This window comes from Cordyceps militaris (genome assembly GCF_000225605.1).
Source record: "Cordyceps militaris CM01 unplaced genomic scaffold CCM_S00002, whole genome shotgun sequence".
Taxonomy (NCBI): Eukaryota; Fungi; Ascomycota; class Sordariomycetes; order Hypocreales; family Cordycipitaceae; genus Cordyceps; species Cordyceps militaris.
This window is the reverse complement of record NW_006271970.1, coordinates 4,689,005-4,713,367: the sequence shown is the minus strand read 5'-3', so window position 1 is coordinate 4,713,367 and position 24,363 is coordinate 4,689,005. Positions and strand designations below refer to the sequence as shown.

The following is a 24,363-nucleotide window of genomic DNA, read 5'->3' as shown; positions in this document are numbered from 1 at the left end:
ACTAATAATATAAAGATATTACCTCTTTATTAGGTTTATATATATAAATTTAATTAATAAGGTTACTTATTATAATATAAGGTATAAATTATTATAAGAGGTAATTTATAAGTAATTAAGGAATATAATATAATATATATAACTATACTTATAGTAAAAGCCTTTTAAGTAATAATAGCTATAGCTACCTACCTTAACCTTAAGGTATACTAATTTAATATAAAGAATGCTTTCCTTAATATAACTAGACTTAATAATATCTTAAAAGTCTATATATAATTACCTAATAAATAGATAGCCCTTCTTAAGAAAGCCCTATATAGCCTAAGGGACTTACCCTATCTATAGCTTAAGGAATTTACTAATACCCTTATAAAGTATAACCTATTATAATATAAGGAGGAGCCTTATCTATACTATTCTAAAGATAGGAAGATATTCTTAGTATTTTTTATTAATAATATCCTCCTTTTCTATAGTAAGAGGTATAAGAAGTAAGCTTTATCCCTTATAGTAAAGATAAAATAAGTATATAATATATATAACTAAGGAGATCTTAAGTAATTCCTTAGTATCTATATTATATATAATAAAAAATAAAAGCTATTATTCTTTAGCTATAAATAATATATTAAAAGGATAGCTAAGAAATATAAACTTACTTATAATTAACCTAGAAAGTAGTATATACTACTACTATCTAGAAAGCTTACTTAATATACTAGTATAGTAAGTAAAGTAGATATTTACTACTTCTAAGAGTTAATAGGGTTAATATTATATATATTAATTATAGTCTAGTTAGATATTATATATATAGTATCCTTTCTTACCTACTTCCTTATAAACCTATTAAGAGATTATATTCTAGCTATAGAGTATTATATATATTATCTATATATTATAAAGACTTTAGTCCTTACTTATAGTCTAAATAAAGAAGTAGTTATTCTATAAATTACTAGTAATATATTATATACTAATAACCTTATTACTAGGAAGTTATCTTAAGGTTAAATAATCTTCCTATATAGTAGTCCTATATTTTAAAAAGCTATAAAATAAGATATAGTTATACTATCTATAATAAAGGCTAAATTATTAGGTATATCTAGCTTAATAAAAGAGGCTTCTATAATATATTATCTTCTTATAATAATAGGAAGATAGGTAGCTTTTCTATATAAGATAATATATAATAATACTTAAATAATATATATTATTATTAATAATAGAGAGTATATATTAACTAAACTATAATATATTAATATTAATAATATATAGTTAAAATAGGAATATAGATATAGGTATTTTATATTTACCTTTATTCTAAATAGAGTAATACCTATAGATAGTCTTACTAAAGCTCTTCCTTACTAAGCCTTTTTAGAGTTTAAATATCTTATTAATCTAAGAAAGCTTTTAGATATAGTTAAGGAGAGTAATATAATTATTCTAATATAGGATATAAAGTATAGTATAGGTAAGAAGGTATTATTTAATCTCTAACCCTTTAGAGAATCTAGGGATAAGTAATATTCTATTTAATTATTATAATATATATACTAATTTTTTAATAGCTTTACTATATAACTTTATTAATAAATACCTTAAGGTAGTATAAAGCCTAGGTCTTTTACTTAAAGAGAGCTTCCTTACCTAATACTATATTAGTAATAGTAGTATTAAATATACTATCCTCCTTCTCTAATATTTTAAAAATAGTATATAGCACTATATAATATAAAACCTTATCCTAGAAGAGAGAGTAAAGTATTAGTAAGTACTATTAAAGGGTATTAAAAGTAAGTAATAAATAACTTATAGACTTAAGGCTATCTTTATATACTATTATTAGATACTAAGTAAAGGGGATTATTATAGCTAGGTATAGCTTATACTTATAGTTATAATAAGTATAATCTTTATACTTTTATAAGTATATTATTTTCTTAATTAGTATAAAGTTATAATATATACTATCCCCTTTACTAGAGAGTATAGATTAAGTATATTCTAAGTAAGGGTTTATTTAGTAAAGCTTAAGATTAGCCTTTATTAGCTACTTTATAAAGGTTTAGAGCTAGGAGAGTATTAGTTAGCTTTAATTAACTTAAGTAAAAGAGTAAGTACTTATAGTATATACTAATAAAGGTGCTAATTATACTTAAGTTATATAACTTATAAGAGTTATCTTAATAGGAGTAGTAGAAGTATTATAGTAAAGATAGTATAATATAATAGGTACCTCCTTCTCTTCCTCCTTCTCTTTATCCTTATCTTTCTTATCTTTAGCCTTAATAACCTCCTCCTTAGCTAATATAGCTATACCTATACCTATATTATTATTATTATTATTATTAACCTTATCCTTATTATTAACCTCCTTAATAGGGGTAGGTATATATACTACTAATAGTAAGACTAGGCTTATAAGGGTCTAAGGCTTTAGCTTATTAACTAGAGTAGCTATAGCTATACTAATCTAGTAATAGCTATACTAAGGGGGATATATAATACTAGTATAGGCTTATACTTCTTTATATAAGTTAAAGTATAACTTATATACCTTTATAAAGGGCTTTTCTTACTTAGTAGGGAGTATAGGGGCCTTTAGGGAGGGCTTCTTAATATTTACCTCTTTAAAGGACTTTTCTTAGGCGTCTAGGGATATAATTACCTCCTTAAAGGACTTTTTATTAGTAGTAGTAAAGGTAAAAGCCTTAATAGTAGTAAAGGAGGGGGAGTTAATAGCTATAAAGCTAGTATATAAGGAAACTATTATTAAAAATTTAATATAACTAATAATAATAGAAGAAAAAGAATAAGAAGGTAGTAAAGAACTATTATTACTTTTAATAAGTAAGAAAGTAGGTAACTAGAAAGAAGTAAATAAATAATAAAGAATATAGGAATAATATATAGTAAAGAGTAGCTTTTTATATCTAAAAATACTAGCCTACCTATTAATTAAAATAAAAAGTATTTTAAATTACTTATTAAAAAGAGTAGTAATTCTATTATCTATTTATTCTTATATTAAACTATTACTTATACTATAAAATATATACTTAAGTAGTATATTAATATACTCTTTATAGAAAATAAAGAAGAGTATAAATATACTATTTTATTCCCTTTATAAAATACCCTTTTATATAAATAGCTACTTTTTACTATACTCTTTATATATAATTATTTCCTTTATTCTATACTAACTTATACTTAATAATTAAAAAGTATATTATATAGAGTACTACCTTAATAAAAGAGCTTATCTTATCTATACTAATAATAAGTATAGATAAGTAATAACCTTAGGTATCCTAAGATATAATATTATCTTATAACTTAAATTATATAGCCTAAGGCTAGGAAATAGGATATATAAATTAACTAGTTATTCCTTATAGCTTTATTTAATATAAGGCTGATTTTCTCTATTATCTTTGCTTTCTATTATTCCTCTATAAGCTATATTAGCTGCGCTGCTATCTTATGTAACCACATTGATGCTCCACAGAACCGAACCCGACCTCGACACCAACCAAAACCCTGGGGCCAAACACATCACCGTCGACAAACACTTGCTACCTACCTGCCTACATACCTACCTACATACGCCAAATCGCGCGTCGCCCTCTTCTTCCTCGGACGCTCATGGCTCTGCACATCTCCTAAATCTGCATCCTTTCCGACCGTTTTCCTGCTCTCCCCTCACCAACACACAGCAAGAGTCGTCGCCTCACTTTTACTTCGTCCTTGCGCGCACCAGCGCCCTCGCGCTCGCCCCCCGACCGCAGCCAGCCTCGACAAAAAACAGGACTTCCTCAATGACCATCTGTTGCTGGCCCCGTCGCTCCTCTACCTAGGCCAACTCTTCCTTCGTCGCTCTTTCTTTCGCTTCTTTTTTCTTATTCTGCATCCGAATTAAATCAACACAGCAACCCCCGCCGGCGCCATCATGTCGTTTCGCGGCGACGACCAGCGTCGTTACGGCTCTATCCCGCCTGTCCAGTATCCTATCTCGGCACAGTATTCCGCGCATCAACAGCACCAGCCACCACCACCACCGCAGCAGCAGCAGCAGCAGCAGGATCTCGGCAGGCGGCCCAGCTTCAATACCGGCGACGACAGAAACTCCAGCGCTTACTACTCTCACCACCAGGCCGCCGCTGTCGATGGCAACGGGCCCGTCTTTGCTCATGCCTCCGCCCCCGCTGGCGCCGACGAGCTCTTCCTCAACAGTCCCGCCACTACCGCCTCCTCCTCGACCAGCCCGCTCGCCGGCTTCCAGCATCGCTTTCAGGATACAGTTCCCCAGCCGCACGCCGCCGTCGCTACCACCTACAATCCCCAGACTTTTGTCGGCAACAACGGCACCACCTCCAGCGCCTTCACCAGGTCACAGTCCACCACCAGCTACTACTCGCACGCGGCAGCCTCCACTGCCTCCGTATACGGCGGCGCTTCCCCGCCGACGTCGTATACGCCCCAGTCCTACAACCCGGCCGCCTACGCTGCCCAAGCCGCCAATGCACCCCAGCGACAGGCCACCTACCACGGCTATAGCAGCTACGATACCTCGAGCACCTATGGACAGTCGCCCGCCGCAACCTACTCGCCCTCCTTCTCCCAAACGGCCCATTCCCCTGGCCTGTCTGGCTATCAGTACTCGACCCAGAGTCCAACGACGTCCTATACATCGTCCCAGATTCCTGCCCCGACCTACGATCCATCCCAGTACGATCCATCTCAGTACGATCCATCTCACTATTCATCAACATCATATCAGTATCCTTCAAATGGCGTGGATCAGCAAATGCAATACCCCGCTGCGACTGCGCCCTATCCAACGGCATCGCATATTCCTGTTGGTCCAGCGTACGTCTCCAACGACCAATCATCATATAACAACCAACCCGTAAGGCCTGTCTCTCAGTCTTCTCAGGGTGGTGCCAGCCCATACGTCCAGCCTCTTGGCTCTCCTGGTCTGCGGCGCCATCCCACCAATGCCCCGCTTCCCAGCCGGCCTGGCGAATCAACCTGGAATTCGTCAGCGACAGACAGCAGCGAGCAGCGCATCACCACCGATAGCATTCTCGAGGAGATTGAAAACACCTTTGGCGAGACGACGATATCGGGTCGTCCGCGGCCCGCGCCCATCGATGGTCGCACAGCCGAGGATCAAGCGCGCATGTTTCGCCAATTCAATTCCAACCCCGCCACACCTGGGTTCCCCGACGAGAGACGCTCCTCCAACCAGTCCCTCACCAACGGCATCGACGACGACGAGGCCGCAGCCGGCGCCATTGCTCTCCAGGAGGCAAATGCAAGCATGGGCGAGCCGCACTACTCAAGAGGCTTTGCTTATGCCGACATGCCCACCATGCCCACTATGCCAGACGAAAATAATCTCCCTGCCCACCCCGAAGAGCAGGACTATAGCAGCGACGATAGCGAATTTGCGGGCATCGACTTGGCCGGCCTCTCAGGTGGATACGGATACACTGGCAACTTGACCTATGGCAGCATGGAAGCGCCTCCGCCACGTACGTCTTCCAGCCAACGGCCGCTACCGACACCGACAACATACTTGGATAATCTGCCGCTTGGATATCAAGACGCACCCCCTGTCAAGCAGGTCGAGATTGACTATGGCGACACTGGCGGTCTTCAGCTGCCCACGCGCCGAAGCTTCGACTCTGGCCCGGACCGTGTTTCCCTCAATTCGCACCAAAGCGGTGGAGAGTCACCCGTCCAAGAAGAGTATCAGGACTTGTTCTACCATCCCGGCCTCACCAACAGACCTCTTCCGCCACCGCCCGGCTCCTCAGATAGCAGTTCTTTACTGTCAACGCAAAACAGCCTTCGCCAACCTCAGCGACCGCACTCGCACTCTGTCGACACGGATGGACGATCTTTGCGGCCTGATGGCCCAGAGTCCTACTACAGTGGTGCAAACCAGCTTCTTCAACCCGAGCGGTCCATCTCTCTCTCCAGCCACAGCAATGCCCCAGCCGTACAGCAACCTATTCGCTCCAAGACTGATGCCGCCGAAGACAGAAGGAGGCAGGGTCATCACCGCCAGGCTTCGTCATTTGCTGCACTAGGTCCAGTCGACTATGGCACATCTGGGGCATTTGACGGCATTACGCTACCCACCGGACGCAAGAAGAAGTTCGCGCCTGCGAAGCTCGTACCCGCTGACTTTTTGCGCTGCGCAGAGCCCTGGGCGCTTAGCAACATCGAAACCTGGATACGCGAGATGGCACTTGGTGAAGCTGATCTGAAGAGCAAAACCGTCGAGGACGGCCTGACCGCTCTCTTCACGTTCAAGGTGCCTAGAATGAATGTGGCAGATGCCGAGGTTCTCAGCAGTTCCGTCCTTGCTAGTATGCTCCACGCCGGCGTTCTCTTACACGAGGAGGAATGGGTCAAATTTGGTGACGGGCAGATATCTGGCGTCCTGTGGCAGCTCACCGGAAAGGGTTGCTATGCTCCCAAGCTGCACGAATATGATACGCCGGGTCGATGCTATTCGATGCACTGCACCCGAATGGTTAGGAAGGTGGACTGGGACATATTCACCGAAGAGTCTAAACCGACAGATGCCTGGCACACATTCTATGATGTCTCACCAGCAGACATGGAATCCAAACCCAAAAAGGAAGTCATGCGCCAGAATAACCTACACGAAATTGTCACTGGTGAAGAGAACTACGTGAAGCAGCTCGACATTTTCCGCACACTCTACCGCGACGAATTGCGCACCCGACAGCCTCCGATCATTCACCCCGACAGGCGAGACAAGTTTTTGGCCAGCGTCTTTGGCAAGGTCGACTCTGTGCTAGACATCAACAAGGGTCATCTGCTTGCCCAGCTCAAGTACCGTCAGCAGGAGCAGGGCCCGTGGATTGTCGGCTTCAGCGACATTTTCCGTGAATGGATCCGTAAAGCCAAAAAGACCTACATCGAGTATGCCAGTACCTATGAGACCGCCGACTACATGGTTCGTAGGGAAAAAATGCGTAACCTACTATTCAAAAAGTTCTTGGAAGATCAGCAAAAGCACAAGTCGTCACTGAAGCTACCGTGGAGCCATTTTTCATTGTTGCCCCTCCAACGCCTGCAACGATACACTTTGCTGCTGAAGACTGTCGAACAACACATGATTGGAGACAGCGAGGAAAAGACCAACCTGCAGAAGGCCATCCAGGAGATCGAGGCGGTTACGCAAGAGTGCGATGCAAGGGTCGCAGAGACAAAAAAGCGTGTCAAGATGATGGAGCTCGATCGCAAGCTTGTTCTGCGTCCTGGTTTCCAATCCGTCTTGCACCTCAATCATCTCGGTAGAGCCCTGATCCACGAGGGCGGTTTGCAGAGACTGAGCTCCAAAGGCATGCGATGGGTGGAGACGCACGCGCTGCTCTTTGACCATTACTTCATCCTCGCTAAGGTGGTGCACAGCAAAGACGACAAGGAAGATGACAAGTACGACGTGTCCCGCGAGCCCATTCCCATGCCGCTTCTCTTCCTAGAGAGCAACAACGACGAGCCCATCATCAAGCAAAAGGGTATTACGGCGCCCCTAGGTCGCACGGCCCCTGCTGGCGCCGCTGGTCAGCAGCTCAGCAAGGTCACCAGCAACGGCAGCGGAAGACCTGGGCTAGAGCATACCTCCACGGGCTCGTCCGGGACGATACTAACGCAGACGCAATCCACCGACGTCCCTGAGGGTAAGATACTCTACCCCTTCAAGGTGAAGCATCTAGGTCACGAAGTCTTCACGTTGTATGCGTCATCCTTATCCCACCGCACTGAATGGTGCAGCCAGATTATCGAGGCCAAGACATTGCATGCCAAGGCTTTGTTCTCGCAGAATGCTGAGCCATTTAGACTCCGTGTGCTGGCAGATGCGTCCTTCCACTACGAAGCCAGCTCGCCTCATGCGAGGAGCGTGGGCGTGGCGGTCAAGGGTACGCCATTGGACCGCGCGATCCAGGACTTGGAGAGCGTCTTGGGCTCAGCGCACGGCGTTCCTCACATGTGCCGCGCGCAGGTCAACTGTGCTGTGGGCTTTTCTGCCTTTGGCAAGACGTTGATTGCCATTGGCACAGATTACGGTATTTTCATCTCCGACCCCTCAAACCCGCGCGGCTGGTCACGATCAGTGCGTGCAACAAGAGTGACGCAGATCGCCGTGCTAGAGGACTTCAATGTCTGTCTCGTCATTGCCGATAAGTCGCTTCTCTCGTACCCTCTCGACGTTGTGGCGCCCGTGTCCGAATTTGCGCCGCCCGCCTCAGACAATGCACGACGGGCACCACAGCGCCTCGCCAAGGATGTGACGTACTTTGCCACGGCACGTATGAAGGACCGCACGCTCGTCTTTTACAAACGCAGAGAAGGCCTGCACACGTCATTCAAAGTCGTCGAGCCGCTATTCCACAAAGCGACGGAGAAGCGGTCTCGCATCTTTGGCGGGCGCAAGTCGGCAGCGGGTAGTACCGACACATTCCGCGACTTTGACGAGTTTTTCTTCCCAGTCGAGTGCTACTCGCTCAGCATTTTCCAGACGTACATTGCGGTAGCGACGGCCAAGGGCGTCGAGATGCTGACGCTGGACCGCAAGCAACCCATGTCGATTCCGGACCTCAAGGCGCCAGCGATTGCCAATATTGCTAGCCGGGTCCGTGACCAGAAGCCTCTGGGCATGTTTCGGCTCAACGAGAATGAGTTCATCCTGACGTATGAGGACTGTGCCGTGTACGTGGACAAGCACGGCGAGGTATCACGCACGCTTATCATGGAGTACACGGGCAAGCAGAAGCGGGCGCGGGGCGCGACCATGTACGGCCAGTACCTTCTGCTGTTTAACGATGACTATGTTGAGGTGCGCAACGCCGACAATGGGCGTCTGCGACAGATTATTGCCGGCCGCGACGTTCATGTCATTGACAGCGGTATCCGCGGGCCGACGGGCGAGAATGCCGCCCAGGCCCAGCAGCTGCACGGGAACAATGGCCAGATGGCCACGGCGGGTGATACTTCCAAGGGGACGGTCAAGATTGCCATGGCGCACCCTGAGCTGCCGGGGCGGCAGATCGTTCTTGAGATGCTCCTTAACGACGGTCATTCTGAGACGTAGAGCTTTTTCCTCTTTTTTCTTTCTCTTCTTTCCTTATTTTTCCTCTGGTTGAGGTTCTTTATTACGACGTAGGAAAGCGATGATTGTTGTTCTAGCGCTCTGAACAGCGTGTTTTCTTTCTTTATTTTGCATTTCCTCCATTTTGTCCATGAAATCTTTTCTGCACCGGATACCCACCCGCAGGTACAAACACAAACACACACAAGGGCGCTATTTGGAAGCATAAACCTGGCGAAGTTTTGTTTGGAGAGAAAGAGAGGGGGAGAGAGAGAAGAAGCCTCTCTATCACGGTCGTATCATGTTGGAACCCTATTTCTTTACCTGTCTTTTGGAGAGATGCTGTTGGTTCAGGAGTTTCGGGTTGATTGAGTTGAGCATTTGCGTTGCCTGGGGGAAGGGAAGGGGCGATATGGAGGGATCTTTACATAGCTTTGCATCTTGGACATGTACTGATGTGTATGACGAGATATTCTTTTCTAATTGATGAGAAATGAAACAAGACATGACGACTACCGTCTCTTTCATGGCCATGCGAAGAGAAATGTGAGCATAACATGGTTTGTCTGGACTTGTTTCCGACGTAGGTGTAATTGTGTACAAGAAACGAGACGCAGTATCCGCCCGCTTTCCCCTTGGAGGAAGTAATCCGTAGCTCTCCTCGCGAGCCATTTGGATATCTAAGCGATTCCTAGCGAGAAGAAAACCTCCTTTCCCTTGCAGGTCTTGATGTTTTTTTTCCTTTTTCCGGGCAGTCATACAGCCCCCTTTGTTCCAATCAAGCGCTTTCTTCTGCGGATTCCCTCTCTTAGTCTCTTCTTCTTCTTACGCCTTGACCTGGTCCTTGATCTGGGCCTTGATCTCCTTGGCCTCCTCCTTGACGTCCTCGACCGCCTCGGCAACCTCGGCGCCGGCGTTGCGGGCGAGCAGGATGCGGCTGACCTGGACGATGCCGACGAGGCCGAGGAAGAAGTTGACAGCGGCGAGGCTGCGCGCAAGTTCGTGTCAGCGGTATCCAAGTCTTGGAAAAGAGTGAGTTTGGGGGGGGGGGGGGGGGGGGGCGCGTACAGGTAGTTCTTGGGCTTGATAATCAAGCACCAGCGCGTCCAGATGAGACCCGTGCAAGTCAGGGCAAAGTTTTGCGTAAAGGATAGCTTTTCGACGGGACGGGCAAAGTCGGAGATGCCAGCAATGACGAGCGCCCACTGTTGATCATTTTTATGTTAGCACCCGTTTTTCTTCCTCATTGTTGCTCCTCCTCTACCATGTCCTCAACGCACCTTCATCACAGGAGCCCAAAAGTGCACCGTCTTGATGCCAATCTCGCTCTCCCACATGCGCTTGAACCAGCTCTGCTGCTGGGACTGGGAGCCGGCGCCGGCGCCGGCTTCGGAGCTCTGCCACCGACGGTTCTGGAAGCGGAAGCGCATCACCTGCTGCTGCTGCTGCTGCTGCTGTGTCGCGCGGGCGAAAGCCTGCCGAGCGGGCGAGGCAAAAGTAGCCGGGCGGAACATGGGCCGGGCGGCGCGGAGGATGGTGCTCGTCGAGGCCATGCTGGACAACGGGGGGGAAGGGGTTAGTTTGTTGGTTTTCGTTGGGGGGGGGAGCGGGTTGGTTTGGTCGCGTGTGATTGTTATTGGGGCGCGGTGAGGAGAGGAAGCTGCGTGGAACAACGAGGAGGAAGACGATGGTGGAATTGGATGATGGTCGTCGCTGTCGTCGCGACGGTTTCGCTGGTTCGAGGGATCGTTGAATGGGGGTCCTTGGTTTCCTAGCTTTCCGCAATGCGCAAAGCTTTCCGACTTGGCCCTTGATGGAAGGAGGAGTGAAGGGGAAAGGGATGTGGGATCGTGGAATTGTACGTACGTGTATATTCTATATCGAACAGACGATGGGTTCTGCTTCTCACTTTTGTTCAGACGAAACAGAAAAGCTTCGACGGGTTGCACGGGCTGGATTTCCGTTGAGTGGCAGAGGGACAATTCGGGGGTGGAGCGCCCGATAAACCGCCCCAGCGACACCGGCGCTAGCATTTTTGGTATTTTATGCAGCTACCAGGACTGCATAATCCCTCTTTGGTCGGTCTCCACCATGCACTACTTTTTGTGCAGCAGGGCCAGCCAATCCCATCCACGCCAAAAGCAACTGAACCTCGAATTCACGAAAGCTTCCCCAATTGCGATACCCCCCGCCCTCCCCGAAAGCCACTCCCTCCGACCGACCGATTACTGCGGACTCACAACCCTCGACTGCATTCCTGCTTTGCTATTCTGCGCTGTTGACTTTTTTTCTTCCCGCGATTGACGACCGGCAGCGGCAAACCATGTCGGGAAAATACGCCTTCACCAAGTCCCTCAAGGAGCTTCGCTTCCTCTTCTGCCAGACCTCGGAGGTCAGCGCGCCCGTACGGTACGTCTTGTCCGCTGCTTGATGGAAACTGGAAATGTCAGCATCTTTATGCGACTGCCAGGACGGAGGCAATTGGGGAGAGAGGGCGCAGCTGAGGCGTCGCTCCGACCCGCGAGCCGTGGAGGACCCGTTGACCGGTCCCTCTGGCGATGCCAATGGCTGCCACTGTTAAAACTGCCCAGCAGTCCGCACAATGCGCTGGCTTCGGACGAATCAGCTAACGCGGGAATCGCTAGCAACTTCCTCGTCCGCGCGTATCCTACGATGAAGAAGAACAACCCCAACGTCCCCATCATGATGCGCGAGGCGGCCGGCACCGTTCCCAAGGTCTTTGCTCGCTACGGTACGTATTTTTTTTTGCCCCTACGATACAATGATACCAACGATTCTTGGGTCTTGTTGCTGACGCTCGTTTTCATGTAGAGTTTGGCGTTGAAAAGGCACAGTCGCTCGAGGGCCTTTCGGATAAGCAAATTGAAGACACAATCACCGGCCTCGTCAAGCAGTAAACGGGGAAATACAACAATGTCCTAAATTCGAAATACACATTTCTCGTCCGAATAGAGGATACGAGAGAACAATGCAAAGCGGGTGAGAAGGAGACAGGATAAGGCAGGTGACGAATGAAGTATCGTCGTTGTATATACCGAAGCTAAAAGAAGAGCCAAAGCTGTAATACCATCATCACAATTCATAACATTTTCCCCATTAGAAAATAACTATCGGCTTTTATTCTGCACACGTATCCTATTTTTTCTGTTTCGACTATGGACATGCAACTTACTCCATACCAACGCAGGAGCAAAGCTAACCACGAGTTTGTTTTTCACCTAGCAAAATCACAATTCGCATCCACCTTCACGCTCACAGTTTGTGCTCCTTCTTAGCGGGCAGCTTGTCCTGCTTGCTCTTCTTCTTGCGCGCCGACTTACTGCTCTTCTTGGGTGACGACCCAGACGGCGCGCTCGAGGCGGGCTCCTCGCTAGAGCCAGTCTTGCCGTCGTGCTCCGCCGACTTGGGCGCAGGAGCTTCTTTTCCGTTGCCTATGGTGCGCTTCTCATCCGCGCCGGCATCTACCTCGGTCGGCGGCGCGAACGCTAGCATCAGCGCGCTGACAGGAAGTGACTTGGCCCGGTCGTGGCCAGGCCTGACCGACACTGTAGCATCCCCTGCGGTGAGAGAGTGCTTTCGTGGCGAGCTCAGGGGCACAGCAATCCTATCCCATGCCTGCTTCCTGTCTCTAATCTCCTCTGCCGTGAACATGGAAGGCCGACGGACCTCTTTCTCCTTAGCGTGCTGCTGGGCAGTGTCAGCGGAGATGACAGTGGCAGCGGCAGTGGTAGCGGTAGTAGAAGCAGAGACGACGGGAGGACCAGAGACAGTGGTGGCAGGTCGGTTGCCTTCTTGGTTGCTAGCTCGGAGCTGCGCTGCCTGGCGTTTCTTCTTGGACTGTTTCACAGGAGACTTATCTACTCTTGGGGGCGCAAGAGGAGCATCAGGCATAGGCTGGTCCGTTGCACCCTGCGACTGGCATTGTTCTGGGGCAGTTTTTGATGTAGCTGCAGGTCTTTCGGGAAGAGATACTCTGGGTTTCTTATCATCTTCGCCAATCGCATTGTCTTGTGGCATCGTGGTTAGTCGGGCTGCTCCATCGACGTCACGCAGTGCTTCTTCTGCACCAGGCTGAGATTGGAAAGGCATCTCCGACGGCGCATGCTCTAGTTTTGGCGCCTGAAGTAGCGACCTTGGCAGAAAAGCTGCAGCCCGGGGGTCGGCTGCTTCAGTAGGAGGGCCATGGAACGGGGCTAGGGGGGTGAAGGCGTGGAACGGCTGCTGCTGCCCAGATCTGCCCTCGGCGTTGAGGAACAATCTCGACGACCTTTTCCCTTGAAAGTGCCCACCTTGGCCAAAGTGACGGGGCTCCATATTTTTAAAGTATCGACTGTTGTTCATAAAGGGGCCGGGTGGTGATAGCTGTGCAGGCGGGGAGCCTCTCGCCATGAAGCCGTTCTGGCCAAAGGGCATTTCGCCGCGGCGCTGGGGTGGTGCCTTGTACACTGTGTAAATGGAGTCTTGCGGCCCAGTTTGGTGACCTTGCGATGCAGGTGGCAATAACGTCCATTTGGACCGGAACATGGCACAAATGTTGGCCTTGATGCCTTTTTCCTCGATGCGACCGCCGCCATGAGCCAGGGCTTGTCCAACCGAGTCTTCAGACACAAACCTGTGGAGCATTAGGAATCCAATGTAAATGAACCGGGAAGATATAAACTGTACCTGACTATAAATTGCATTGCTGGGGAAACCGTGTTCGTTTTCGTAGCATGGTTAACATCGTCCACGCGTCCAAACCGACTCTCAATGCCATACCGAACTCTGGTCTGCACTTCCAGGACAGAAAGGCCATTCCCGTCTGGCACCCTGACCCAGACGCTCCGATTTCGTATGGTGCAGTTGAAACAGCCACACGGCATGTAATCAAAACGGTCCAGGCTGGCAAGCATATTCGGGCAGGCTTGGCCGCCGCCGGCATTGGCTTGCGTGTCAGCCCGCGAAATGTCCGGATTGGACAAGTCTCTCTGCATTCTATCAGCCATGGGAACGAGGTTTTCCTGACATCGGAAGCCATGGTTCCATTTTCTGGCAAAGGGCTTGCTTCCTGAGCTAAATCCGCCAAACTGTGTTCTCAACGAGGGAGATGAGCTGTGTTGAGAGTCGTGGTTGTCTTCGCGCTTCCCTCTATAAGGAGATCCCATCCTGCTTTTTGGCCCAGAGAGATTGACCACGTTTGTATCCGGAGCCGCCTTTTCGCTGTGAGAAACGTACGTCGAGTGTGTACCAGATTCCCCTGTTTGGAGTTGAGGACTGCACGAGGCGTTGCTAGCCGTTCCGTGATTAATTGCTGGCGGTTCATACCCTCCTATCCTCTCCGGGCTCTCCTCGCTTCCAAATCTCGGCGTGGCCTTCTAGGCCTGGCCAGAAACAAGTGGGGGAGTTTGACTCTGGTGCCGAGCAGGAGGAATGTCAACGATCGCGGCGTTTCCTGGTGGGGCAGGAGGTTCATGAGGAATCTGGGGGCTTGAGAAATTATTAGGCCGTATGATAGAATCCGACAATCTTCGAGGGGAACCAGGTTGAGAAGTTCCGCTAGAGCAAATAGTCATGGCCGTCGAGCCATCGCTCGAGTGCGGACGCGACTGTGAGATGGCGATAGCAGGTTTGATAGTATCAGAGCCTTTTGTAGTAGCAACAATCCTATCTGGGAGAGGATATCTTGGCGGAGATATTTTTGAACCATTTGCCACAATAATGTGGCTAGAAGCAGCTTCAACTGATGCCTTGAGAGCCTCCACGGCTCCCCTTGGTTGGTGCTGCGACTCGTAGTAATGCTTCCCATCAACGACAACACACGGATGCTTAAATTGCTTGTGTTTGATATGTTCACCCTGTTTGCATTGTTGTAATCCGGTTCTGGGGTGAACTCTTTGACCCGCTAATATCATCAGTCAGAGCGCTCATCATGTAATGCATAGGAATTGACTTACTCATCCAATTTTCCACACCGCCTTCGTCTTTAGCTGAAGCGAGAAGACTTCGAGCCTCGGCTGATTCGATGTAAGCTGGCGACAGGATGTGATCGCGTCGACGTGTCAACGCGTTTGCCAGCATGGGAATGTCTGCATCACTAAGGCGGCCCAGAGACTCCCAGTCTTGCTCCTCGAGAATGCGCATGACCGACCCCTTGGCCACGTCGCAGTTCTTGAGTTTCTTGGCGTTGGCTGGTATTTGAAGCCACTGATCAGTCCAACGGCCGAGCTCCAGGGCGGCACTCTTCATCACATCGGCCGCGATTATTTTATTTTCGGCGTAGAGGTGGTTGATGATATTCCAAAGATTGATAGCACCGTAGTGATAAAGATCAAACGCATCGAAATATTTCCAGAGATCGTCCCAGCAACGCGGCTCAGTCATACCTCGCATAGCTTCCCAGTGCAACTTGCGGATCGAGTTACAATTTTCTTGAATCTCATTCTTGGACCACAGATGTAGTCTCCTGCGTGGGAGGATGTGATGCATTGGGCGAAAGGTACGCCCACCGCTCGTAGAGAAGATGCCTTTCGCATCAGACGGCGGGTTGGTGTAGAAACCTAGTGGGAGGTTGTCCTCTATGTATTTCATCGGTACCTCGTTTCTGGACAGGGGGCCTATGTTGTATTCTTTCGGTAGACCGTTGGGGTACAGTCTAGAAAATGGCTCCCTAAGCTCGTCGGGTTGGTCTTGTGGTAGAATTCGACGGCGCGCTCGCGGAATGAGTCGCTGAGGAGTTATAATAGTTTCGTCCATGGTAGCTTGGAGACTCTCAAATCGAACCAGCCTGGCCCGGGATTTTAAGTGTAGATAAAGAATTCTAGGGCAGCGAGTGAATGAACGGCTGCTTGCAGTGCGAACTTGAGCTTGTGTGGATGCAGGATTTTGTTGTGAACCTGGACGCGACCTGCATGCAAACGGCGGACATGGTTAACTTGAATGAGTACTCACTCACCTGACAGGTCAACGCGATGTGTTCAGCAACTTGAGAGTAGAATTATGTGGTGAGTCAAAGGTGAATGAAATGTGAGCAGAACTAGGGTGAGCTGTTTGATGGTTGGCTGGATTTGCCACCGCTACAAACGCTCCTTCGATTTCGCTAGAGGTGTGATTGCTATCGCCTGTAGGGGATCGGCTCGTTCGGCAATTATCGTTGTATAGAGCTGAGCTATAATAATCCAAAACGTTGTCTATTGTACACAGAAACAAAGGAAAACAGGTGCCGATTTCTCTAGTCGCTCTTCTGGGCATTGAGAATTTTGAGAATTTCCGATTCGTTATCGCCAGCGACGGCCTTTCCGTTGTTCCAGTCGACAGTCTGTAGGAGAGTACGATTAGCAGGTGGCTGACAGCTGACGGGCCGCACCCGTGTCCAGCGCACTCACTAGAGGTCTGAGGAAGGATTCTTTGCTCTCCTTGAACCGCTTCAGGGCATCCTTCTCGTCACGGGCACCCTTAATGATCTTGGAAATGCCGCCGGTGCCGACGTAGCCAAGGATGGTCTGGACCTGGTCGGTTGTTGGGGCGTCCTCGGTGATGTTGAGCTCAAAGGGCTCGCGGCCGGGCTTGGTGTCGCTGGCTTGGTCCATGGTGGCACCGACCTGGGCATTGGCCGAGATTTGTTTGACGAGGTTCGCGACCTTGACAGAGGCCGGGGAGCCGGCCTTGTGGAAGACGGTGACGATGTCGAGCGTTTTGTTCTGTTTAGCGTGGGGGAGCTCCTGGTCAGCTTTCGATCGCGAGTTGGGAAATTGCGCGCAGACGGGACGAGCTGCCTCGTGTTAATTGAACTTACGAAGCGGAACATTGTGATAAACTGAGCTTTGCAAAGCTACAATGGTTGTTGACAGGTTGGTTGATGGTGTTTTCGAGAGCTTCCAGAAGGTAGCCTAAATGACGTTGAGCTCGGACATGCACAACCCGTTTGACTAGCGTCCGCAATGGCTTGGAAGCCGCTTCTTCCGAAGCCTCCGCCACAATTTACTAGTCGAAGTAACTACTACGTCTACAAATAAAAGAAACCATTGCAAGATATGCCTAGACACTGTAAATATGTCTGCTTTAGAACAAGCGACATACTCGAGCACATTACATTGATGTTACGAAACCAATCGCGCGCAGCCAATTTCCGAACTGACTCTCCAGGGTAATACCGAACTCAACGAATAACTTACGTCTGCTCGGAGGGCCCTAAGCGCGGACGACTTTGCCAAATACACTGACAGCTTCGAGAAAAAGGCCGAGCTGATTCAAAAGAATAGCAAGAAGTCTTCTGCGCCAAGTAGTCTGTAGTGGAGGCTCTGCTAGTTGCTGAACTGGCGTGAGGCGGATTTTGTGTCTGCGTCTGCTGACTACAACAGATTTGGACGAAACACTGCGGAGTTGGATGATCAGACTCCATCCTTTTCTTTTAAAGTATGATCTTATAACTAGCATCACATTCTACATCATACTTGATAGTATTATAAGTGAAGGGGGGTCGTTGCCGGCCGAGCTGCCTTGTTCGGGGCGTAGCAGTCACCACCTCAACCAAATAGGTAGTTAAGTGCTCGCAGCCAGTTCTGCCGTCCACTCTCGAAGAGAGGACCGACCGGGACCTTTGTGAATTCCCGAGACCTCAACTTGACTACATAGGTAGGTACCCAAGCCTCCCAATGTGGACTAGCCTGGTCGTGCAAAGCTGAGATATCTTTGTATTTGCCCCCGACTAGATACGCAGAAGAAACAAGCTTCACTACAGGGAGTATCTTGATCGCATTTTATAGAAAAAGGCTTGTCGTGACACGGCCCTGCTTGGAAATTAGCCTTCACTAAGTCTTTGCCGTCCTGAAATCGGTGCGAGACCGACAATCGAGGCGCGCTTGTCGCGTGCCGTATCATTTGTGGATTCATGGTCGGGATTCGGCATGACATGCTTCGCTGCGACCACGGCATGATTCAACACAATGGCATATTCAAGCCAGGCACGCCAGCCATATTGGCGTTATCGATTGTTGTTTATCCTGAAGGCGCAGTTTCATTGGTATCCATTCATTCACATTCGGTCATTGTTCTGGTCATCAATTGGCAGTACATTAGTTCTGTGTTTCGCTATGGACAGGTGGTCCCAGTGATCGTGGCGGCACTACGATTCGATCATGCCATGTCGCCGTCGGGGTTCAGGACCTGTTCTGTTTGCACCAGTTAGCCAGTTGTCAACTGCCGAAGTGCAACATGAAGTATGGATAATGGTGGGTGTCAGAATATGTAAGAAATTGAATATCAGTTATCCGGCCGATATAGCATCTCAGGCGAGAGAGCCACCGACCAGAATCAATCGCAAATTTGTCTCATCAGGGTGATTGAGAGAGGGTAAACAGACGACAGAGAAAAAGTTCTTACCATTAGTGGTAGCTGGGAGACACAGAGACTTCCGAGACACTCTGCACCGTGTCATACCTCGACATTCCCACAAGCTTGAAGGAAAGAAAACAAGCTGATAATAGTTAGCAGACAAGAACTTCTCGAGGCAGGAAAAAAAGTTGGAGAGCTAATAAAGAGGTAGGAAAAAAGAGCGGGGCATCGATAAATTCGTGCTAGGGTGCTCGGATGCTCGGACCAAGGTAAAACTGATAATCCGTGAATTTTCGTTAGGGCATGCTGTGATTTTTCATAACCCACACGCTTGCCTTAGCCGAGACCGTCAAAAAGTCATTTGGTGCATTCAAGGTGTGTGCATCTCCAAACTACATCCACTCCAGACCATAAACGACATTTGGTACGAACAAATACCCCCCTGTCCTCGAAAGCGCATCCGATCACTCTTCATCTCGAATACAAAGACGCCGCGCGAAACCATTAGAGCATTTCGGGCTAACCGTTTCTCGCCTCCAGATCAACAATAGTCACAATGGGCGACGCTACGATTGAGGGATCCAACTGGCGCCTCGTAGAGGTCGGTCGTGTTGTTGTCATCAGCAACGATCACCCATACAGCGGCGGAATCGCTGCCATTGTCGAGATCATCGACCACAAGCGCGTACGTTCGACCCCCGGTGCCAGCCGCGACGACAGCAAGCGGCCGAGTGACATTGATTACGTGATGGAAAAGTCCATTTACTGACATGCAACTTGTTATTCCGAATTTAGGTTCTTGTCGAGGGCACTTCGTCAGACGAAAACCTTGTTGTCCCGAGACAAGCCATCCCCCTCAACAAGGTCCTCTTGTCGCCCCTCGTCATCCCCGGTCTCCTCCGCGCCTCCCGCCACGCCTCCCTGAAGAAGCAGTGGGAGAAGGCCGAGATTGACTCCAAGTGGAAGGAGACCAGCTGGGCCAAGAAGCGTGCCCAGGTCGCCAAGCGCAAGGCCCTGTCCGACTTTGACCGTTTCAAGGTCATGCGCCTCAAGACTCAGCGCCGATTCGAGGAGCGCAAGGCTCTGGCCAAGATCAAGGCGTCCGCATAAATCGGCCTTATGTCACGGAGTTCAATTGTAATGTTGGAGCCTTGAGCAAGGGACTTTTGGGTTGGAGAACGCATTGAAAAGCCAGGGGAGGATTTCACGGTATAGATGGTTGCGGTATGAAAAATCCCGGGACAGGCAAAAACGCATCTTGCAGCACGACAGCGTTTGAAAAGCTGCTTGCTGTTTTCTTTTTATAAACCCCACCAACCCCCGTTCTGGAAGGGCTGTATGTCACATTTCATCGATATGATGAGCGGCGTCAATACGGAAGTTCAGAGATTCAAATGAATTAAAAAAAAAAGAACAAAAAATGAGTGCATATTGCAGAGATGGTCATTGTGAAGATGTGGCCTATAAGGTGTAATTTGAATAATGTCATGATATCTTTAAAATCGGGTTATCGCATTCAATATGTACCACACGCCCTCGTCATTCTTGAGGAAGCAGCCTTGGAAGTGGTAGATTGCCTAATGCGGATTAGCGCCAGTCCACCACCAAACCCTAGAAATTCGCTGTGCGGTTTTGGCCTCACAAAACGGTGGTAGCAGTCAATCGTAGCTCGAGCACGACCCGTTAGAATTTGACCGGAATTTGTGAGTAGCCACCTTCCCCATGACGCAAATACGACCAATTTGCCGTCTAGACGCGGCAACGGAAACGGGCTTCGATTTGAAAGCAGTTTGATGGCGGTGCGGGGATATGATGGGTTGCTAACCAGCCGAAACAGCACATAAATCAGTCACCATGGCCAACCCCAGAGTCGAAGAGCTTCCCGACGACGAGACCCAGCGTCCTACCGTCGACCAGAACGACAGCAGTGACGAGTCCGACGTTGAGGAGGGCGAGGCCAACCTGCCCGCCGGCTCTACCGCCGTCGTCCATTCCCGCAACGAGAAGAAGGCCCGCAAGGCCCTCGAGAAGCTGCACCTCACTCGCGTGCCTGGCATCACCCGCGTCACTCTCCGCCGCCCTAAGAACGTACGTCTGTCGATATGGCTCCGCGTGTCGCGCGACAGGAAGCGCGATGCGGAATCCATGGGAACGGTTGAACTGACCAATGGAAACAGATCCTTTTCGTCATCAACAACCCCGAAGTCTACAAGTCTCCTAACAGCAACACTTACATGTGAGTTTTGATAGCGAAAATAAGGATCAGATACATTGTTGAAAGGGGTTGAAGAGCTGACAGAGTGTTGCCCGCAGTGTCTTTGGTGAGGCCAAGATTGAGGACATCAACGCCACCGCCCAGGCGGCCGCTGCCCAGCAGATTGCCGCCCAGGCTGCTGGTGAGGGTGGCGAGCACGCTGGCCACGACCATGCCGGCCACAGCCACGCCCAGGACGGTGACGCCAAGAAGGAGGAAGAGGAAGAAGATGATGACGACGACGAAGAGGAGGTCGACGCCGAGGGCATCGAGGACAAGGATATCGAGCTGGTCATGACACAGGCCAACGTCAGCCGCAACAAGGCTGTCAAAGCACTCAAGGAAAACGACAATGATATTGTCAATTCCATCATGGCTCTCAGTATCTAACCTATGTGTGTTTTACAAAACGTTTTATCTTCTTTCACTGCAATGCATACAAAAGAGAGTACAGGATGGGAAAAACTGTTCATTTGTTGGTACCGCGGTAGAACGCATATACTGGCCACTGTATTGATGTACTTTGACACCTTGAGGTGGGTTTGATATCTTTAATCAACTGAACAAATTCTTATTCCATGTACAACTTGCTTGAACGCTGGCTGAATAGTTGGCTGTACCTGCGCTCATACCAATTGGCCAGAATTGCTTCCGACTGATTGAATTCAAATCCTCGGAAAACCGACTCATCCATTTGATTGTAGTAATCTGGAGCGCCGTAATTACCTAGATATCATAAGTCTTGTTGCAAAGCTCGGGACAAGCCGCGACGAGATCACGTGACTCAGTCACGTTGACGCTTCGTTCCTGGGCGCTCGGAATTGCAGCAAAGTCATCAACACCCTGGACCAGCATATACCTCTCCACTCCGAGAAACCTCACAAACAACGACAAAATGGCTACGGTAAGTCGAATTTTTCCCAATTGGGGCGATCCGCACGCGAATTCTACTTCGAACCCATTCAAACGATGCAGCCGCCGCAGCAAGGCGCGCAGCTCAACGGCAAAAAGGGAGCCTCTTTCCCCCGACCGTGCGGATCCGCCGAAACCCCCGATCCGAGCAACCAAATAAAAAGACGGGCAGGATGATGGGAAGCTAACATTGGATAATTTATAGCGAAGCGCTGCTCTGAAGCTTGACTGGTCCAAGGTGACCAGCTCGCTGGGCCTCCGCGGCAACACTGTCGCCTCGCTGCAGGCGTTCAAGAAGCGCAACGAGGACGCCCGCCGTAAGGTGCAGCTCCTGTCTGAGCAGGCGACCACGGTCGACTTTGCGGCCTATCGCTCCGGCCTCAAGAACCAGGCCGTCGTTGACGAGATTGAGAAGCGCTTCACAGCGTTCAAGCCCGCCTCGTACGACGTCAACCGCCAGCTCAAGGCTATCAACGCTTTCGAGGTCGAGGCCGTCAAGAACGCCGAGGCTACCAAGCAGGCCGTCGATCTCGAGCTCAAGGACCTCGCCGCCACGCTTAAGAATATTGAGGAGGCCCGTCCGTTTGAGGAGCTCACCGTGGTATGTTTAGGATCCGGCGTGGTCGCTGCTGTCGGAATGGCTGCTGATGAGATATTTTACAGGACGAGGTTGCGGCGGCTGAAAGTTCCATCGACGAGAAGGCTACCCAGCTCATTTCCAAGGGCCGATGGATGGTCCCTGGTTACAAGGTGCGTTTTGTCTGGTGTCTGCGAATTATTGACCAGAGTGCTGACCCCCCGATAGGAGAAGTTTGGCGACCTTGCCCTCGTATAATCAGCCTCGGCTACCCGACTTTGCAACCCTACAGGTTTCCTTTGTGTACTCTAGCATTGTAGATACAATATATCAACGTGGTAGGGCTACGTCTCTACTTATACCCAACTCCTGTTGCCATGGCTCTGTGATGCGTCTGCATGTTCCAAGCGGGATTTGCCTTGACGTCGCTTCACGCGTACTTGCACCGAGGTCCTGACGGGTGCTGATTTATTTTGATATTTTTTATTCCTTTTTAAAATAGTTGCGGATTCTAAATGGGACCCAACAAGTAAGCTCCATATGCAATGCTCTTGACACTACTAGTAACGTTCGAACGCTCCGATTGATCGTTTGCGACACACTTTCCCCTCGCCACGCTTTCGCGGTGTACTGATCAAGACTTGGCGTACTTGGCAGTCCATTCTTTTGCCGTGGCAATGGCGGCTTGTTCGTCGTCCTTCCAGCTTTTTGCGACGTCAGCGGCTAGAGGATCATCGGGATTGGGGGCACCGAGGAGGGCTTGGATGGACAGTAAAATTGTTCTGATTTGTAGGGCTGGGGACCAGTTATCTTGGAAAAGAGAAAAGTCAGCCTCGATTGAAAATGTTGGGATAAACAAGGTAAAGTTCCTACTCTTCAGAACATCGAGACAGATGCGACCGAGCTTGTCGACGTTGGGGTGGAAGATTTTTGTGAGGAAGCGAATCTTGGGAGGCGTCATGGGATAGTCTTCGGGTAGGAACAGTTCCAGCTTGAAGATACCACCTGCGGAGGTTTTTGCGTGTTAGTTGAGGGATCTGTTTTTTATATTCGCACTGGAGCTCTGCTGCGGCGGGACGGACCTTCGTAGGGCGACTGCGCAGGCCCATGGATTTCGACGTCAAAATAACGCAAGTTGTCCTCATGAGGGATGGCACTGATTCCGGGAACACTGTAGAGTGATAGAACAAAAGTCGACTAGTTAGTAGGGAGGAGCGGTCGGTGCTGAGACCGCAAGGTGCTGGAACGATGGTTGACGTACGGTTCAGCCATGAGGCGTTCCGTCTCTTTTATTATTCGCTTCGGCAAGGCCATAGTTGCGGTATCGATGGATGGGGCGAGCAAGACGGGGTGTGCTCTCTTGAACAATGCGGATTTTTATTTCAGGTTTCCTTGGCAAAAGATGTCGTGTGAACTGGGGAGGAAGGGGGCCGGCCTTTGGGCTCTCAAGAAAAACGGTCGAGCCGCTGGGCGACGGCGGCGGCGGCGGCGCGCAACAGAGGGGTCAGCTGCAGGTGGCGAGGCGGGGCATGCGACACTGGTTGTGAGGTGCGCCTGGCCAGAGAGGGTCAAGTTGCGCGAATGGTGTTGTAAGCGGGTTGGAGAAAGTTGAAACAAACCAGGTTCTAGAGGAAGAGGAAGGTTTACATAGTATAAGTGCAGGATGCGAGGAAGAAAAATAGCCGAGACTTGGGCTTGGGGTTTATGCTTTTGGGGGTGCTGTGCTGGTGAGGAGGGGAGCGGCGTGGGGTTCCATGTGCGACAAGTCACCCAAGCGAGCTTCGTTTGGGCGGCTTGGGAACTAGGTATTCCTCTACATTGAGGTCAGCAAAACGAAACCAACTGAGAAATTGAACAACGGATTGGCTAGGAGAGCTGCAATGATAGTTAATTTCTCCTTACCCTATATTGCGGCTATTTTGCTGTAATAGTCGAATCATCCGCTAGAGTGATGTTGTCGGTTGAAGCTCCGCTACTGTAGCTAGATACTACAGTAGGTACGTACCTATCTACTTAGTATGTACGTGCTTTGAACTGCCACTTCCCCGTTTCGTACGAAAAGAATGAAATGCAGTTCAATTCTAAAAATTCTTAGGGTTTTCCCCTATTAAACATTTTCGGCCACCCGCGTCGTTTGGCTTG

General features: G+C 49.1%; 9 protein-coding genes across 9 annotated transcripts; 5 read left to right on the top strand and 4 right to left on the bottom strand.

Annotated features, from left to right (window-relative positions):
• Positions 1 to 3,964: 3,964 nt before the first annotated feature.
• On the top strand, positions 3,965 to 9,151 carry CCM_03399 (Rho guanyl nucleotide exchange factor; the record flags this gene model as incomplete). The annotated part of the gene is made up of 1 exon (XM_006668550.1): positions 3,965 to 9,151. The coding sequence occupies one exon, from the start codon at positions 3,965 to 3,967 to the stop codon at positions 9,149 to 9,151; it is 5,187 nt and encodes a 1,728-aa protein (XP_006668613.1).
• An 822-nt stretch (positions 9,152 to 9,973) lies between these two features.
• On the bottom strand, positions 9,974 to 11,181 carry CCM_03398 (UPF0041 domain protein; the record flags this gene model as incomplete). Its single annotated transcript, XM_006668549.1, has 3 exons — positions 9,974 to 10,136; positions 10,217 to 10,353; positions 10,429 to 11,181. The coding sequence occupies 3 exons, from the start codon at positions 11,179 to 11,181 to the stop codon at positions 9,974 to 9,976; spliced, it is 1,053 nt and encodes a 350-aa protein (XP_006668612.1).
• A 290-nt stretch (positions 11,182 to 11,471) lies between these two features.
• CCM_03397 (NADH-ubiquinone oxidoreductase 105 kDa subunit) lies at positions 11,472 to 12,066 on the top strand (the record flags this gene model as incomplete). Its single annotated transcript, XM_006668548.1, has 3 exons — positions 11,472 to 11,557; positions 11,743 to 11,900; positions 11,981 to 12,066. 3 exons carry the CDS (start codon positions 11,472 to 11,474, stop codon positions 12,064 to 12,066), a joined length of 330 nt encoding a protein of 109 aa, XP_006668611.1.
• Positions 12,067 to 14,523: 2,457 nt separating this feature from the next.
• On the bottom strand, positions 14,524 to 15,901 carry CCM_03396 (uncharacterized protein; the record flags this gene model as incomplete). The annotated part of the gene is made up of 2 exons (XM_006668547.1): positions 14,524 to 15,050; positions 15,103 to 15,901. 2 exons carry the CDS (start codon positions 15,899 to 15,901, stop codon positions 14,524 to 14,526), a joined length of 1,326 nt encoding a protein of 441 aa, XP_006668610.1.
• Positions 15,902 to 16,376: 475 nt separating this feature from the next.
• Positions 16,377 to 16,952, bottom strand: CCM_03395 (uncharacterized protein; the record flags this gene model as incomplete). The annotated part of the gene is made up of 3 exons (XM_006668546.1): positions 16,377 to 16,463; positions 16,531 to 16,845; positions 16,941 to 16,952. The coding sequence occupies 3 exons, from the start codon at positions 16,950 to 16,952 to the stop codon at positions 16,377 to 16,379; spliced, it is 414 nt and encodes a 137-aa protein (XP_006668609.1).
• Positions 16,953 to 19,034: 2,082 nt separating this feature from the next.
• Positions 19,035 to 19,588, top strand: CCM_03394 (ribosomal protein L14; the record flags this gene model as incomplete). The annotated part of the gene is made up of 2 exons (XM_006668545.1): positions 19,035 to 19,163; positions 19,274 to 19,588. 2 exons carry the CDS (start codon positions 19,035 to 19,037, stop codon positions 19,586 to 19,588), a joined length of 444 nt encoding a protein of 147 aa, XP_006668608.1.
• A 744-nt stretch (positions 19,589 to 20,332) lies between these two features.
• On the top strand, positions 20,333 to 21,122 carry CCM_03393 (nascent polypeptide-associated complex (NAC) subunit, putative; the record flags this gene model as incomplete). Its single annotated transcript, XM_006668544.1, has 3 exons — positions 20,333 to 20,566; positions 20,656 to 20,714; positions 20,792 to 21,122. The coding sequence occupies 3 exons, from the start codon at positions 20,333 to 20,335 to the stop codon at positions 21,120 to 21,122; spliced, it is 624 nt and encodes a 207-aa protein (XP_006668607.1).
• Positions 21,123 to 21,627: 505 nt separating this feature from the next.
• CCM_03392 (ATP synthase D chain) lies at positions 21,628 to 22,479 on the top strand (the record flags this gene model as incomplete). The annotated part of the gene is made up of 4 exons (XM_006668543.1): positions 21,628 to 21,636; positions 21,850 to 22,245; positions 22,308 to 22,394; positions 22,450 to 22,479. The coding sequence occupies 4 exons, from the start codon at positions 21,628 to 21,630 to the stop codon at positions 22,477 to 22,479; spliced, it is 522 nt and encodes a 173-aa protein (XP_006668606.1).
• A 376-nt stretch (positions 22,480 to 22,855) lies between these two features.
• Positions 22,856 to 23,535, bottom strand: CCM_03391 (ubiquitin-conjugating enzyme E2 13; the record flags this gene model as incomplete). The annotated part of the gene is made up of 3 exons (XM_006668542.1): positions 22,856 to 23,226; positions 23,304 to 23,392; positions 23,483 to 23,535. The coding sequence occupies 3 exons, from the start codon at positions 23,533 to 23,535 to the stop codon at positions 22,856 to 22,858; spliced, it is 513 nt and encodes a 170-aa protein (XP_006668605.1).
• Positions 23,536 to 24,363: the final 828 nt, after the last annotated feature.